The sequence below is a fragment of the Dermacentor albipictus genome, unplaced genomic scaffold (assembly GCF_038994185.2).
Source record: "Dermacentor albipictus isolate Rhodes 1998 colony unplaced genomic scaffold, USDA_Dalb.pri_finalv2 scaffold_29, whole genome shotgun sequence".
Lineage (NCBI taxonomy): Eukaryota > Metazoa > Arthropoda > Arachnida > Ixodida > Ixodidae > Dermacentor > Dermacentor albipictus.
The window spans coordinates 3,345,434-3,362,559 of NW_027225583.1; the positions used below are offsets into that span (position 1 = coordinate 3,345,434).

Here is a 17,126-nt window from a genome sequence, read left to right on the forward strand (position 1 = left end):
AGTCAATGCACTACTGTCCATATTTGCGCGAGTTGGTTTTCCTGCGGAAATCCAATCAGATCAGGGCACAGTCTTTACTAGCGCTTTGACGACAGCCTTTCTCGAAAGGTGCGGGGTAAAGCTGTTACACAGCTCATTGTACCACCCACAGTCGAATCCCGTTGAGAAGCTCCACTCCGTCATGAAGCGCGTGTTGAGAGCCTTGTGGTTTGAACAACAAACTGACTGGGAGCTGTTTCTGCCTGGGGTGATGTTTGCATTGAGGACCGCGCCGCATGCGCCTACGGGGTTTTCGCCAGCTGAGCTAGTGTACGGTCGCTCGCTGCAATCTCCGCTTCGCATGCTTCGAGACGGATCACTGCCCTCTCCAATGGCTGCAGACCATCTGTTTCACAAATGGCCGCCTCCTGCGCTGGAGCCTCGCTTTGCAACAGCATTCCTTTGAGGTGCGTTACAAAAACGGGAGTCTCAACGGTAACGCCGATGGCTTAATTCGAAGCCCCTAACGTGGGAATCAGCCTCAAAATTGTTTGTTATTGATGTTTTTCTTCCTGAGGCAGGATTTTAACATATTGCTTTTGTGCAGTGTTTCAAAGCGATGATGTGCTTTCTAGTGCAATTTTCCGATTTGTGGACGCGTTCTGAGTGCTGCTATAGACTACTGTAAGGAACTAGGCAGTAGTATAAAAGGGGAAAGAGCCTGGCATGGCTTAGTGAGGGTTGTGCCGTGCTTGCTGACTGAGCGGCTGAGTTTCGGCGCAGTTCTAACGCTTGCTGGGAAAGAGAACAAAAATGGCAACTCTCCTGAAGTCACTTTGCAGTGTCCTGTGTGAACCTGAACGTGAGAACGAGGCCTTCTCGGTGCGCTGCGCTCAAGAAACGCCGAGGGACGACCGACTTCGGTTATGAGCATCATCGAGCGACATCCCTCCGGACAGCGGATGCAGTCCCCTGACCATCGGGATCTCCCTCCCCCGGCGGGGCGGTCTGTTACGTTTCGCCTTCGACGCGCGGTAAAGCCAGCGCGGATGCAACGTAAGCCGGAGCTTCGTTCAAAGCGGCGGACATTTTGGCCCGTTCGGAGCGGCCGCGACACATCCCCGCCGAGCGAGTCCCGGCATGTTCAGTGCCACGTGTCTTTGTGTGTGCGTGTGTGTGTGTGTGCCCACGCTTGTCAAAGCGCGGCAGCTGGGGAGAGGAGATCCCCCAGTGTGAAGCGAGGAGGTCTGACCGGCGCCGGCCCGGCTGATGCGTCACCTCCTTGTCTCTACATGTCTCTCAGTCCGTCCGTGCCTCGCTGTCACGTGGTGTCATCTCGTGACCTTCCTTCTTGCCCGCGACGCCAAGAGTATAAGAGCAGCTGCCCCCGGACGCCAGGAGAGAGGCTCCGATTTCTTCGGTTGAGTAACGTGCTCTCCCGTCTCTCCACTTCGGTCGACCTGACCGCCCGCTCTTTGCGATGCTAGAATAAACAAGTTGTTCTGTTAGCAGTCGACTCATGCTTTGCCGGGACCTTCGGATGCTTCCAGTGTGTCCCAGGCCGCCAGGCCAACGCTACCCTTGGGGCTTGCGACCCATTTGCAACAACGGGCGCCAGCGGTCCGATTGCAATAACGGGTGTCAGCACTGAGGTTCCAACAGCTGGTGGCAGCGCTGAGATTCCAACAGCCGGTGCCATCGGTGAGGTTCAACAATATCGACTCGGCCTATCACCTTAGATATTTTGTTGTTCTTGCTGACTGGTGCCTAGAGTCTTTCTGCAAACAGTTACCTCTGAACTCCATGGACTAGAATAACTTTGCACGCGACTTTTGTTCAGGAAGAGCACATACCGGGTGTTTTTTTCGTAGACCATGCATAATTTTTTAAAAGCCGGCTGTGGCACGGAGCATAATTTTTGGTTCGCTGAGCTGGATTACTCAAAAAGGGGACAGATTACTTGAACGAGAAATCAAAGTTCTCAATCGACCTATTAACAAAAAATTACTAATTAGCTCCTAGGTTAATTGCTTTAAGGCACATATAGCAATTTACGAATTCCGGCCGGTGAGTCCGCCCCCTCCCCCTATGCTGACAGAAACGAAACACGTTTCCCCTCAAAATGAATAATAATAATAATAATAATAATAATAATAATAATAATAATATCCCAATACAAACCTCTGCAAACATGCTCTGCCATGTGGTAGAACTGTGGTGCACTTCGTAGACGATAAAGCCGCGCAAGGTTTTGCTGGTGTCTCCCGGGAACAGCTGGCCGGCTACAAGGCGCGCGCAGTCCCTGAGCATCGTTCCGGCCGGCTTAGTGCCGGTGATGGAGGCTGACCCGTCCAGGTAGAACTGCGATGGCGGAGCGCCATAATAATAATAATAACAATAATATATGGGGTTTTACGTGCCAAAACCACTTTCTGATTATGAGGCACGCCGTAGTGGGGGACTCCGGAAATTTCGACCACCTGGGGTTGTGCACGTGCACCTAAATCTAAGTACACGGGTGTTTTCGCATTTCGCTCCCATCGAAGTGCGGCCGCCGTGGCCGGGATTCGATCCCGAGACGGAGCGCCATGGCGAGGCGTGCAGAAACGTATGATAGAATGAATCGTGTTTTTTTATGCGAAGCATACTAGCCGCACAACCACGCTCTTCCTTGCTGCGCCGCGCGCGGCCGCGTAGCTACCATATGACGTCATAACAGCTGCAAAGCGGACGCTCAAGCTTCGCCTTCAAGAGTGGAACGCGACAGCGTTCCCGTCGACCCGCCAAGGGGTGTAAGACAATGGGCTACGCCGCAGCGACTACGCGCCCGGCATCGGACGCGGTGAGCGTCGAGCAACGCAGCGTTCGGCGCGACAACGAAATGTGCGCCTGAGCAAGCGACGCACGCCTGAGCCGACGCCGACGACACCGACTTTTCTGCGACACGAGCTCCTTAACGCTGTCGCGTTAAAATAAAGGCTAGTAGGCTTCGCATCCTGGGCTTAACCTTAGCTAAGCCACAGCCATTTTTTTATACCGCGCTGCCCAGACGTGCAGTGCGCCACGAACCCGACCCTCATATTCAACAAAGAAAAAAGAAGAATGCCGATAACCTTCCATGAGAAGTTCGACCCGCTTCCAATAGAATTTCTCGACATCCTGTTCTAGTGACTCTTGTTCGCAGAGTGTCAAAAGAAATAGTCTGCTCACTGTTATTTTGTCTGCAGAAGGCTTTCTTAGGGACGTCGTTGGACATCGTAGACACCACATTTCTTTTTCTGAAAAACACGTCTAAATGGCGCGTGCCTGGAAACTGAAGCTACTTTTAGTGCGATAGCAATTATGTGGATACCACAGGCGCATTTCTGCCGTCGCCGTGATGTTCCACACAAATTCCAAGGCCGATAACACCGTCGTCGCGCGAAAGGCAGTGGTGGGATGGGAGGGAGGGTGAGGGAGGGGGTGGCGTTGTGCTCCGGCAGGCAACGGCGCATTTCGCGACCGGGAGGAAGGACAACTGACGATCGCGCCTCAATCTCGCGCGTCACATATGGAGGATAGCGGGGAGGCAACGCGGGAAGGAGGGGGAAGGGGGAGGGGAGGAGTTGGCTTCGACTCCGACGCCAACTGCGGCCGCTCGCACACTGTCTTGACAGGGGCCCGCAGACGTACGGCTCATACCTTCGCGCGCGATGTGTTCTCGCTGCTCTTGCGTTGGAGCGATGGACCGCACGAAGGTCACTTCGCTCGCCGCTGCTGCCGCGATTCCTCACGCCAGCGCTTCGACAGCGAGTGTCCGCTCGCTCATCGAGTGTGATGTGTTCAAGTTTGCTTACGCGCGCTGACGCCATGCTTGTTAATTCAGTTAGCAGGCGAATGTTTCGAAGTTTATGCGGCCGATAAATCTACTATCCGTACTTTCGTATAGCTGTCTATTATTTTGCTATCACAGTCGAGGCTTCGCGTTTCCAACGAAACTCCGACCTTTTTTTTGTAATGATAGTTCTAAATAATTTTTTAAGAAAAAAATTGGAGGACGCTTAAGCTTCGCCTTTAAGAACTGCGTCAGCGCCCCGTCGATCTCTCTGAGCAGAAAGGAAATGGCCTATCTGGAAAATGCTGGGTTTGCGCGTGCGACGATTTTCACTCGTGGGAGTCGGTATAAATGCCATGCTTTTCTTGAAATAAAATTCAGTTGACAGTAAGCGCATGTCCTGTGCTCTTTCCTGTCCCTGTGAATCCACCGCTATTGCTTGAATTGATGCAACGAACCAACTAGCCCAAAAAATCTGCACTCCTGAATCAATCTCTCTCCCCCTTCTTTTGCATTCTCAACTGCGGGGTACAAGGCGTACCTCAGCTGTGATACGTTCTTATTACGATGCGTCAAGACACGAACCACACAGGAAAAAACAACACGGACATTAAAGAACGTCACTCGCAACTCACTTTGTTTCGCGTCTTGGCTATAGGGATGCGGGAATTATTCAATTTTTTCTAATGCGAATCGAATATTTCGCACCAACTATTAGCATTCGTACTCGGAAAGGAAGTGTACGGTATTGTCGAATATCACAAAATTACTGGTGTATTTCGGAAGAACCCACTGTTAAAACCTTTCCGCTGTTCTCCATGTGGATGACAAAGTGTCGCAAATTACCAGAGATGAAACAACCACAAATGTTTTTGGAGCAACGCAGAAACAAAAATGTCTATTGGAAGCCTTGGTTTAGGTTTTGCGGCGGAAGCTTACATGAACAACTTGTAATTTTTGCTTGTAATATGTCACTGTTTTTTTTTTTTGCAATCTAATGACGCGCAGGTTTATTTTTATGCTATAACCACTGATACTTTCCTTGCAAGGGCCCTTTCACAGATGTCTACTGCGAGGAAGTCCTTCGATAGAGTTTTTTTCCCGCCAACTTCAGATCTTTCTTTTTCCAGCCACCATTTACTTGTCGTTTTTGGAGAGCTAATCCTACAGCAGCCATTCATTTTTGGAGAGCTTGTTTTCAACCAGTCTCTAAAAGCGTTTGAGATGATATTTGTGCAGTGACCAATGAAGGTCCTTTGTTTAAAAGTGATCCTTTGTACCCAATACAGTTAGGAGTCTTTCTTTTTTCTCTTTCTTTTTGCACTAGTAGGTACAAACGTGGTACCTAACTAAATCGAAATACATATTACTGCTGCGATTACATACGTTTGACTATTCGACATGCGATTCTATGTTCGATGCTTACTACCGGTGTTCGATGCGTACTCGAAGAACTCGACGTTCGCCCCACCTCTGTAGCCTTAACACATCGTATCTAGCACGAACCAACTGACCCAGCCACAAGTGGGGACGCGGTACGCACCTCGATCTTGTCATCGGCCTTCCACTCGAGCTGGATGACGTAAGGCTTGCCCGTGTCAAGCTTGGTTTTATTCAGGCGCAGGTCCTGACGGTGGTGGTTGTAGGGGTGCTGAAGTTGCTTGGTGCCCGCGTACAGCTTGCCGTCGACGGGATCGCGGCTGACGTAGAAGTACCTGTTGCTGTCCTCGACTGTCTCGTAGCAGATCTCCATGAAGCTGCTGCAAGGAGCACGTAGCCGGGAGAGTCCTTTGAGCAATTTACATAGCCTCCGAAATCGTGGGAGCCGGGAGAGTCCTCCGAGCAATTTACATAGCCTCCGAAATCGTGGGCGGTGCCATTTTTTTTGTTACTTATGCGCTAGCAAGCTTCACTCAAAAGGAATCTCTAGCTCCTATATAAACACGTGGAAGAGGAGAAATTATTTGTTTGAGCAACCGCTGAACTGAGTCGGAGGAGGTTTGCTGCACTTAGGACAAAAAAAGTTAGAATCTAGTGACTGCTGATAGCAAATCGTTGATTGAGACTGCTATTTTTTTTTATAAACACTGCTAAAAATCACAAGTTTTCAGGAAATGAAACTATCAAGTTTACCGCTCTGTAACTGGGCAATGAAAATCGATATCGCAATTCTGCAAACTGCACCTTATAGTACATGCAAAGCGCACAAGCTTTATGCATTGCACATGGCACTCCGATACGCCACCAATATGTGAGTAGTTATCTTGCATAACCTTTATAAACGTTGTGACGAATTGGCGTAAGATAAACGTTAATATATCAAATTTGTCCGCTTTGGATGTTCTGATGGATTCTATTTACAGAGCTACGATATCCAGTATAGGCGCAAAGCTGCAGGTTTGTAAACATCGTGCTTGGGATTTTTTTTATTCAAATTTACCCATCTGCGGCAAATTCTGCACAGGCATATATTTCAGGCGTGAACTATCCACAACTTAAACGGCCCTTCAGAATAAATATATATATATATATATATATATATATATATATATATATATATATATATATATATATATATATATATATATATATATATATATATATATATATATATATATATATATATATATATATAACTGAATCGGTGTTCCAACCCTTAAACCGGAGTTCCTCGTTCCTGGGCATCTAATTCACTTGTCAAACAACATAGTTTGGGCTTCGTGGAGGGGTGGGGGGTGGATAGCCGCGTGCCGCGTGTATAGCCCAGCGCATTGAGCGTGCGAAACAGCGACCGGCTACGCCAGGATCGCCGACAGTGTGCAACCTGTACAGTTCGGCACGATTAAACGGGGGCCCCCAGCATCGCTGGCGGTGAAGCTCGATCGGCAGACGTTGTCCTTGCGCATGCGCACAAAGCGAGCTTTGTTTGGATTGGCGTATAGGCGCGCACTCCGCACGCTCTCTCCAGTCTAAAGAGCGCAACATATGCGCAATGTTCACATATGTTAACATGTGTTAACATGTACGCAATGTTAACATTTAACATGTGCGCGAGGTAAGTTCTGCTTCGCTTAGCCATGGAGTGAATTGTCCGTTGTTTCTCGTGTGGAGAACAGAAACAATAAGAAAAAAATTAAATGAGGGATCTGCTCACAATGTCAACAAACATTTGCGCAACATGGTGCGCCAGCACATAAGGTGCACCATGTGCAGGTTCGGCCTGGCGGTGCGTCGCCGGATCGTAACTGATTACTGTCTGCTCTCTTCGTATCACCGCCTATGTGACTGCTGTGTGAACTAATGAAAGAGAAAAAAAGGCTGTTTCTGTGTAAACTAATGTTAACTAACCTGTTGCGCGAATCTGAGTTAATTTTGCTTGTTGTTCTACAGTTGAAATATCTTGCATTTTAACTGGCCCAAACTGTTCTCCCTTCGAAACTACCCATTTCTCTCAGACGCCCATACGAGATGCAGTTGATTCACTAAAACTTCTTTCTGGGCGCGTTAGTGCATACTTGACATAAAAGCTGTAACAGCGCCAGTACATGCATCCACAAAGTAACAAGGACGAGGCACAATCGCTTTATGCCGAGATGCAATTGCTTCCACGTTAGCGCATTTTCAGAATGAGCGCCCACTATAATTTGCCTTAATTAAGTGTGTCCAGGCTGCGAACAAAGAAGGCGTATTGAAATATGCCACCCGCTAGTTACAGCTCACTCTGGTGCCTATACGCCTCGTGCTTAATGCAGCACGATTTACTGACGTCACTCGGAAGGGCCTGAAACTCCCAAACGTGTCGACTTCCGCCGATGTACAGTCAGCCACAACTCCTTGCGGACCACGGGATCTCGTCAAAAGTTGAATTTCCGAGTAGCCTGCATCGTATTTCTAGTAGCCTGCATCACTACGTCGTTCGCATATACTGGCAGCGGCTGGAAATGCGAACATCAGGCTCGGTTGTGGGGCTGCTGGGATATTGAGCTTTGTCATATTCCTTGGTCCGTAAAGTTTTGTGGGAGACTGTACCATACACGGAGGCCCCACGTTGTAAGCCGCGTGTATCCGGTGTAACAGCTTCGTTTAAAGATAAATTGAGTGCTGTGGAGACGGTTGCATCACAAACTGCATTATACCACGCCGGTTATAACATGGAACTACACGTTGCAACATGCCTACGCACTGGACGTTACCACGATGGCGCTAACAAACTCAACGCAATACTATCTGAAGTTCGTACAAGCAACAGGTTACTGTTCTCCCCACAAAACCAATCCTCGCCCGGAAAAAAAAAAGAGAACTGTCTGGAGCAAAATGTCTGACTCGTAGAAAAGAGCACGGGAGCGCATCTGGTGGTGAAGCTTACTTAGGCATAACTTCAACGACGATTGTGAGCTTTGAATTTTTCGCAAATTTCCTGCTGAGCTCGACTCTGAAATCCTTCGTGGCCGCACTGAATGGTTGCTGCAACATAAAGACAGAAAAAAACGTAAGCGCAAACGCATTGCGACGTTGGTATGTAAATGATGCTAATCTTCTTTGAGACTATAAAGAAAGTTGAAACATATGCTTTTGTCTCTCTGTTTATGTGCACTTAATACATGCATGTTTAACATGGCTGAAACGCTTAAATTTGCAAGCTGCAGAGCGTCAAGGCAGGGGCGCTGCGATGTTTTGCACTTGATGCGGTGCAACGTCTTTTGCTTTTTTTCTTGCACTAGTTTCATCATTCATGGATGCGACAAGTGCGTGTGAGGTAGAAGAGACAGGAGGACGCTGAAATGGGAAGCGTATCTGTGCAAGTTCACCGCCTCTCTCCCCATTACGAACACATGATCTGTAGCTTCACCAATTGTTGACCTGGCTAAGGAGTCTTTCTCATCTTCGGTGAGAGACATATTACTTTTAGACCTTACGTTTCAGCCATAAAGTAGAAAACCCAGCAACATCTGGGCTTGCGAATGTTGCAACCACCGCATACGATTGGGGGCATTTAGAGGGTCGAGGCAGCGTGCATTTGATGATGTATGTGTAGGCCTCCATTCATATGCTATACCGGAATACACGCTCCAAGTCAGGCGGATGCCGTACTGTTGGACACCAAGGAAACGATGTCATGAGCACGAAGGTGGTGTATGATGCTGGTGGTGGGAAGAACTGTGACGAGAGGTGTCACGATGACAGTGTTGCAGTGAACCATACCCATACCGGTTGTGACCAATACCAGTTGTGGGAGATTATTATTATTATTATTATTATTATTATTATTATTATTATTATTATTATTATTATTATTATTATTATTATTATTTCGTAGACATTCCGACCTAGCTTCCAAGGATCAAAGTGGTATGTAATTTGGACATCTTTTACCGAAACGCTCGTGGACTTCGCTCCAAAGCACGTGAATTTTCCTGCAGTGTCATTTCGTCTTCTTTTGTTATTTCCAAAACTTGTCTCTGCAGTGAAATTTCCTCTTCCCACTTTTTTGCACCACACTACAAAGTCTTCCACAGTGACCGGTAGTTCAGTGGATCTAAACAAAAAAAGTGGTGGAGCCATGACTGCTGTCGACAGTTCACTGAGGTGTGTTCGCCACAAAGGTTAGACAGGGTACAGAAGTCGATTCGGCTAGAAATTAGCCTAACGCGCAGTGAAAAAAGAATTGATCTTTCTCTGTACCGCCGAATATTTCCCCTGTTTTGTTTGATGAGGTCATCTCTTCTAATTAAAGTACCCATATCTCCCCCTAGCAAGCACAAAGTAATCCTTCTTGGTGATTTTAATAAACCTGAAATTCATTGGAACACGCTTAGATATTCCCATTACAATTATTACACAGAGAACAAATGCAGCCTGTTGTTGGAGTTTCTGTCCTTCTGTCCCCTTCAGCAGCATTACTTGATCACCAATTCCTGTTCACTTTATCGTATGCTTATCGTAATTCCACTTTATCGCGAATGCAAGGTTTTGGCCAGAACATGGATTCTTTTTCACAATGGTGTCGTATTCTAAAACCGAATCCTTTGATTTGCGCTTTGTGTTTACCCCATGACAATGATAGTTTTGTTTCTCTTTTTACCTTGAATACTCGCACCTAGAAAAAAGAAAGGTGATCAGCTGACTACGGATCTGAAAGATGTACTGGTGAAGTATGATGTGTTAGTGTTAACGCAGATGTGGTTTGCACGTAATCCTTAAGTACTTGAGACTTGAAAAATATAGAAACACTGCTCAGTTCCTAAGTCACCAACGTGGAGGCAGTGCGTCTGTATACTTAGCGAGGGAAATTGTTGGTGATGTTATGCCTGATTCTGGTATTCCAAATGTTGATGTTGAAGCGTTGTGTATGAACGTGCACGTTGCTGTCCAAGTGATTTACCGACCTCCACGTCGATGTCTCTACATACAAGGATGTCAACATCATATTATATTAATAGTAAATACACCCCCTAATTACTCTATGTTTGATTCGATTCGCTTTGCTTTTTACTCTAGACAATTCACGCTCAATATCGTCTCCAAAACTTACTATTTCGCAGCCCCCTCCCTGCTAATTAGTTGCCCGACTGTTTGAATGATCCATTGATCGATCTCTCGCACTACTCTACCTGGCGCAGGGACTCACTTACGCTGAAGTACATGTGCATGCCAAATTCTTTGCGCGCCGCTGCTATGGCTTTCTGCCCACCGGAACTGAGGTTCCTAGGCGCTGCCGGGAGTAGAGACATCTTTCGTGGAAATGGCGGTGGTGGTGCACCACAACTTGGAACTCGACGGCGTCGATGGCTTCTTGCGGCTGCCTGCGATTTGTTATGGAGAGAGAGAGAGAAAAAAAACTGCGGCGAAAAAGAGATACGCAGATCCGACGCAAAGTTTAGAATCTACGTGAGTCGAAGTTTTCGTGGTGTGGTTATAATGAAATCACCCCCCCCCCCAAAAAAAAAAGAGATGGCCCATCACATTCCTGCCTCATTAGGTTCAAAGGGAATTGGCACCCGTGCGTGGGCTCTACGCAGTGTGAAAACTCCAACATTCGCTCGCATTTTCTTAATTTCTCGTTATTTATTTTAACCATCGTCAACAGGCGGCGATCATCTTAAAGAGCCAGTTGGCCCAATATATGTAATGGCCGCTTCTTGACTAATCTTCCGTTGCGGGTACGGGCCATGCCGTGGTAGTCGTCGTCCATAACCAACACATGGACTATAGCTTCTTGGCCGATTTGTGTATGCACCCCAGTATATGGCCCCATATTATGTATGCGCCCCAGTATATGGCCCCATATTAAGTATGCGCCCCAGTATATGGTCCCATATTATGTATGCGCCCCAGTATATGGCCCCATATTATGTATGCGCCCCAGTATATGGCCCCATATTATGTACGCGCCCCAGTATATGGCCTCATATTGTGTATGCGCCCCAGTATGTGTATCTTAGAATGGAAATCGTCAGCTAGGTGGGCGTTGGCACGATATGCCCTGCGCGCGCCTCGGAAAATCCTCTGCTGCGAGCATGGGCCTTAATTACGGAAATCATCGTCATGATCAACACGCTGCAACCATCTGAGATAGTTGGCTTTGGTACGATTAGAAGCACACGCACGCGCGACGACGATTCTGGGCCTACGTTGTATTTGGTTGTCGAGAATGGCCGATCGGTCGCCCCCTGGTTTGGACGCGAGGCCAATAAGGAATTACTTTCGCGAATCTGTACGCAGAATGGTTCGAGTGTATAAACTGCAAGAAACGGCACCACACTGGCTTTCTGGCTAGGTTAGAAGAGCTGGTGTACATGCCAGAGCTTTGATTGTTTCTCTCCTCACTCCTGGCCGGTCTGGTACGTTTGTATAATGTATGAATTGAGTAAAGGCAATAAAAACAAAAAAATAAAGTAAACGTGGGAACGAAAAAAGAAATTGTGGCTTATGCCAGACTGGACGTCCTTATTGGACGCTAGCACGTGCTTGCCCGACTTTTGAATGTGCTGGCAACCTTAAATTTCTGCAGTGCATTGTTTTCTAGAAGTTCTGTTCCAATGGTATAGAGAAGAAAAAAAAAACGTTTCGGCGTTATGGTTAGAGTATCGGGCAACTTCGCTGAGGGGCCGAGGTTCGAATCCCGCCGCCGGACACGTTTCTTTCTTTTTTTCATATTTTGAGGGAGGAACTTGCTTCACGAGAACCCGACCAACCACCAGGAACAACACAAGAACGGGCGCTTCAGAGCAGCGCTCTAAAAAAAAAAAATCATGACGTCATGGACCTCGGTCAACTTTAGTAAAGCGTTTCGACCTCTTGCGCGTCTGATACGTGTCCTTGCAAAGGTTTCGATGCGCTTTGTTACAACACAGACCGATCTTGGAGGCTGTGCAGTCAAAGGCGTGCTCGGGCCGATCCTGATAATTCCATCGCATTACAGTCGCTCAGGTGTATCATGTGGGCCTATAGTTTATATACTCAATTAACACATGCAAGCTGGGCGAGTTGGTGATTGAACGTGTTCGTAGGAGTGCACTCGTATAGTGTACTTCTTGTATTTCGCCCGGGTTGCGCTGCCCGCTCCTAGGAACATTCTTATTTACTGACCTTACCGGAATTTGGTGTCGCTTTCCCGCCGTGTAGGCCTACCTGGGGATCTCTCACACAGCTGGGGCGCGGAGGAGGTACCAACGGAGAGCGACTGTGACGTTAGCCTGGAAAATCCCGGAGAGAAAGTGCTTGCTTATAGTGGTTATCGTTTACACGTTAATGGTGCTCTCGTAGATAGGGTGCTTCCCTAGGGGACAATTGGCAGCGTCTCGATTTGTGGGTGCAATTGATCGTGTAGCTTCAAGGGGTGCGGACGCGTTAAGCCTCAAGCGCTACTTTTCTTATTATACACAGATGTGCGCTGGAGCGCGTATTCACGGCGTATATTGAAAATTTAGCGTACTTTCTTTGTAGGAATAAGATAAGTAGGCGATGCATCACAAGCTCTTTTTTTTTAGGATTCTCTGCACCTCCCAGAAAGGCAATCTCGTGTAAGGTTACTCATTACTGTTAGATAACTAATTTCAAGTCAGATACGAACCACCGGTCTTTCAAACTCATTCTTCCTGACATGCACTTGGTCTTATTGACGTAGAACGATCGGTCACTGCTTGTGAAACCTTCGTGCATGATCGCTGAGACACCCTGTATGTGCGGAGCAGAACGTAGAAATGCCTACCTCTAGATGAACGACGGCCATGGGTTATCGCGAACGCACAACGTCTCCTACAAGATACGATGCATTTTTTTTTACCGCTAGGCTACGTCATCTGGCGCTGCTGTCGGTATCGAAAGGTTTAGAGCCCGGTATTTAGCGCGTACACAGACAAGCTATTACCTATCTACTACTTACTCTTCAAGTTCACAGATCGAATAGGCTTCCTCGTCGAGTAGGCCGCAGTAGCTTGGTAGAGCAACGCGCAAGGTAAGCAGCAACTGTCGGCTGTAATGGGGCTTCACGAACTGCCACTTCTTACATACATTGAGCGAAGAAACAATTGAGAATAAGTCGTTCCTACGTGAAGGGCATAAAGAATGCATTCGCTGGCGCCGAACTCGTCAGTGCTGATCTAACGGGGCGCCTTTCAGGCTGCACTGCCGGCTGGCTACAGCATACTTCGTGCCTCGAACAAAGGCCGTCTCGACCAACTACCGTAATATGCCGGATTGAAGTCGATGACTCGACAGCATTTTCTCGGGGACTGGAAGTAAACTCATGTTAAACACATAAACTAAAGATGAAGATCTACCGGAACACCGGTGCTGGCATATGCATTCTATCGGCACTAACATATAGAGCAGAAGCTTGGATGTTAGCGAAGACCCATTAGAAGTACCGGGCAAGGAGTATTGAAATGAAATTGTGAGGCGTAACGTTAAGTAGACAGCGGTTTGGATCGGATAGCAAACGGGGATAGCCAATACTCTGGTTGACATTTGGAGAAAGAAATGCAGTCGGGTATGTCTTGTAATGCGTAGGGTGGATAGCCGGTGGCCTATTAAGGTTACATAATCGGTGCCAAGTGAAGGTAGGCGCAGTCGACGACTGGGCGGCGTGACGAATTTAGAAAATTGGCAACCGTAAGGTAGGGATTCTCCCAGAGATCTCGCGCCTTGTCGTTATGCTCGCAAATTTCCAAATTTTTTCAACTACCTATGTAATTCAATCCCGTCTGCTACGGCGTTTCCTTTCTCTCGGTACCCATTCTGTAACTCTAAATGACCTCCAGTAATCTTTTCTACAGATAACATATATACTGTTCAACTACATTTCTACCTCTTAATGTAAAGTAGCATATTCAAACAGCAGTCTTCCCATCTCTTAAAAGGACACTAACTAGAAAAGCCGTACTGAAACCGCATTAGTGAATTTACTGTTCTATATTACCAATTATACCACTGTTACCACAAGAAGAGCCTTGCTAAGCCAGAAAATACACAAAACACGAGGGACTGGTGGCGACGCCACCGTGAAGTTCCCACACCAGCTCTACGTGAGGTCAAGAATTTTGACCGCGCTTGCTCGGACTCGGGTCTTTATCGGTAAATACCGACCACACGTTGTATTCAAGAAGAGAAAGAGACAAAGATTGAACTCTCCGAATAACAAGAACTTTCGTTGAGCCAGAGCGGCCCAAATGCGACAAAGTACTTGGAAAACTGTGATGTTACATGTGCAGCACTGACGCCCCGACACTGGGATTTCAGCGTGAAAATAAAAAAAAAATCAATGTAATGTTGATTTTCATCGTCTCTGCTAATAATAAACAAATTACTGCAAAAATAAATAAAGCACATATTTATGAAGGAATACTCTATCAGTGAAAGCTGACTTGACGTCTCTCTTTATTGGCCTTTTAACGTTAGGCTTATCATTTCCCGCTCACTCATCTTTATTACAGTATTTAAATACTTCTTTAGCTTCTTTGTTAACCTCCCAGTTTCTGCCCCATATTTTAGTACCGGTAGATAAAATGCAGTGACTGCACACTCTTCGTCTTCAAGAAGAGCGGCATGCTGTCGGTCATAACTTGGTAATGACTGCCGCGTGCGCTTCAACCCACTCTTATTCTGTTCAATTTCCTTCTCATGATCACGGTCTCTAGCTAGTAACCGGCCTAGAAAAACGCACTCTTCCACAGATTATGCAGGCTCACTGCCAACCACGGTTTCTGGTTCCCAGGCTCCTGAACATTATCTTAATCTTCGGCATAATAATTTTCAGGCCTACTCTTACCTTTTTTTTCGGCTACGATCCTCAATCATTTGTTTCAGTTCCTTTCTATTTGTGCCGAACAGGAAATTGACATCTGGAAGACTCAGGTTGCTAAGATATTCCACGTTGACTCTCGCAACCTAATCTTCCCAGTATATCGACTTGAATACTTCTGAGCACGCAGTGAATAGCATTGGACAGTCTGTGCCTCTTTGCCTGACCCCTTTCCCGATCGGAGTTTAGGGGCTTTTCCAGTGAATAAGGTAGCTGTAGAACAATGACAGAGAGTTGCTCAGGTATTCACGTATGCTTCCTATACTCCTTGACTATGCATACAATGCCTCAACGACTGCGGGTATCTCTGCGGTTTCGAATGCTTTATGGAAATTCATGAAAGCCATGCGAATAATTTGCTTGTACTCCGCAGATTTTTCAACTATCTGATTGATGACAGTGGTGTGATCCATTGTAGAATAACCAATTCCTGAATACCCATGCCTGCTCTTCGGTTTGACTATAGTCAAGTGTTGCCCTGATTCTATTTGACACTACCAAGGCGTATGTCTTGTACAATACCCAGAGCAACCTAATGGTCCCATCATTCTTCACCGGTTAATCACGTCCATTCTTATTGAATGATATGTTGGCAAGTTTTCCAACTCTCCGTTAGACTTGAGGCTTTGAAGCAGTGCGTGCAAAAAAATGTTTAAGCTTTAGGGATATAATATCTCCTTCCTTTTTTAAAAATAATATCGTCTGTTCATCTTCTCCAGTCACTTTTTCACCAGACGTGCGCTGCCCTTGGTAGCTTTTTTTGTAACTTCTCTTTCCATGTGTCACTCTGGAGCGCACGGATCTCGCAGTGGAACAGCGCGAGACGTTGAACGGCTTCTTTAATACTTCTTTAAATATTTCAGCTACACCAATCTCTGGGAATCGGGTCTGTGCCACAGGATATTTCGATTTAGCGAGCACGGCATTTTGACAAAAAGGCGGTAGATATAAGATCGGCTCGAAGTTGCCTCCAAAGTACACAGACCTCTTAACAGTATGGCGCAGGATGTTCGTGGACTTCTTTGATTTTCTTAAATATCTAAGGTATGTGAGCTACACTATTCGTTAATTCTTGAGTACTATGAACCCATCCTTGTACAAGCCTCCAGAATGTTTATTGGCCACTGTCACACGAGGAGTTTAAAATCCTTAAGTGTATCTTCGCATGCATACTATTCTTATCATCGCTCTTCTCTATACAGTGATCATACATCGTCTTCCTCGTGACATCACTTTGTCGATGACTCACATTGTGCATTTGCCTGACTTGGTATTTGCATTTCGGCTTAGTTTGTTAAGGCGTAGTGCTTAAGCATACAAATTGCAGGAAACCAACGTTGTGATATGTGCGGTGCATAACATCAAACATTGAATGATGTTACAAGTAGCTTACACATGAAATTTAGTTGAATATGATTTTACAGATTTCAGCATTATGCGTTGGATCTGCAAACTTTTTTTTTCCAAATATCATCCACTGATCTCTTTTCCGCCAGCAGTAGCAATCATGTCATTCTACATAGCTTCGTTATACTGATAAGCGTTGTATCATTTTTAATTTTTTGATGATCTTTTATCTCTTGGGCCTTTTCTCCCCAATACAATGCCCGTTTATGTAAAAATCTATGGTTTCGTGTTGGCATATTCCCTGTTGTCTACTTCATCCCCTGCAATAACGCCTTGTGTTAGGGGCTGATTAACACAAGTTACTCGCTAGTTACTCGCTAGGTTACTCGCCAGTTACTCGCTAGGGACCCTGATCACGAGAATGAAATTTAACAGAAGAATAAGACTGGGTTGAAGCGCACGCGGCAGGCATTACCTAATTATGACCGGCAGCATACCGCTATTCTTGAAGACAAAAGCTGTGCGTTCATTGCATTTTATCTACCGGTACTAACGTATGCGGCAGAAACTTGGACGTTAACAAAGAAGCTACAGAAGTATTTATAGACTGTAGTAAGAGCGACGGAACGGGAATTAAAAGACCCATAAAGAGACACGCCAAGTCAGCGTTCACTGATACAGTAA

The 17,126-nt window shown here is 46.4% G+C and overlaps 1 protein-coding gene across 4 annotated transcripts in view; it reads right to left on the minus strand.

Moving 5' to 3' along the window:
- The window catches only part of LOC139052691 (uncharacterized), a 28,681-nt gene extending 15,368 nt beyond the window's left edge, over positions 1–13,313 (minus strand). Inside the window, exons 1-6 of one of the 4 annotated variants that reach the window (XM_070529736.1) lie at positions 13,179–13,313; positions 12,425–12,489; positions 10,485–10,596; positions 8,160–8,257; positions 5,337–5,553; positions 2,161–2,340 (exon numbers count right to left, since the gene is read on the minus strand). In XM_070529736.1, the coding sequence (XP_070385837.1) occupies positions 2,161–2,340; positions 5,337–5,553; positions 8,160–8,167 (405 nt within the window). In that variant the 5' untranslated portion in view covers positions 8,168–8,257; positions 10,485–10,596; positions 12,425–12,489; positions 13,179–13,313. Of the gene's footprint in view, positions 1–2,160; positions 2,341–5,336; positions 5,554–8,159; positions 8,258–10,425; positions 10,597–12,382; positions 12,490–13,178 lie in introns of all 4 variants that reach the window. The other 3 variants (XM_070529733.1, XM_070529732.1, XM_070529735.1) reach the window with 3 other exon arrangements.
- Between the last annotated feature and the right edge of the window lie 3,813 nt (positions 13,314–17,126).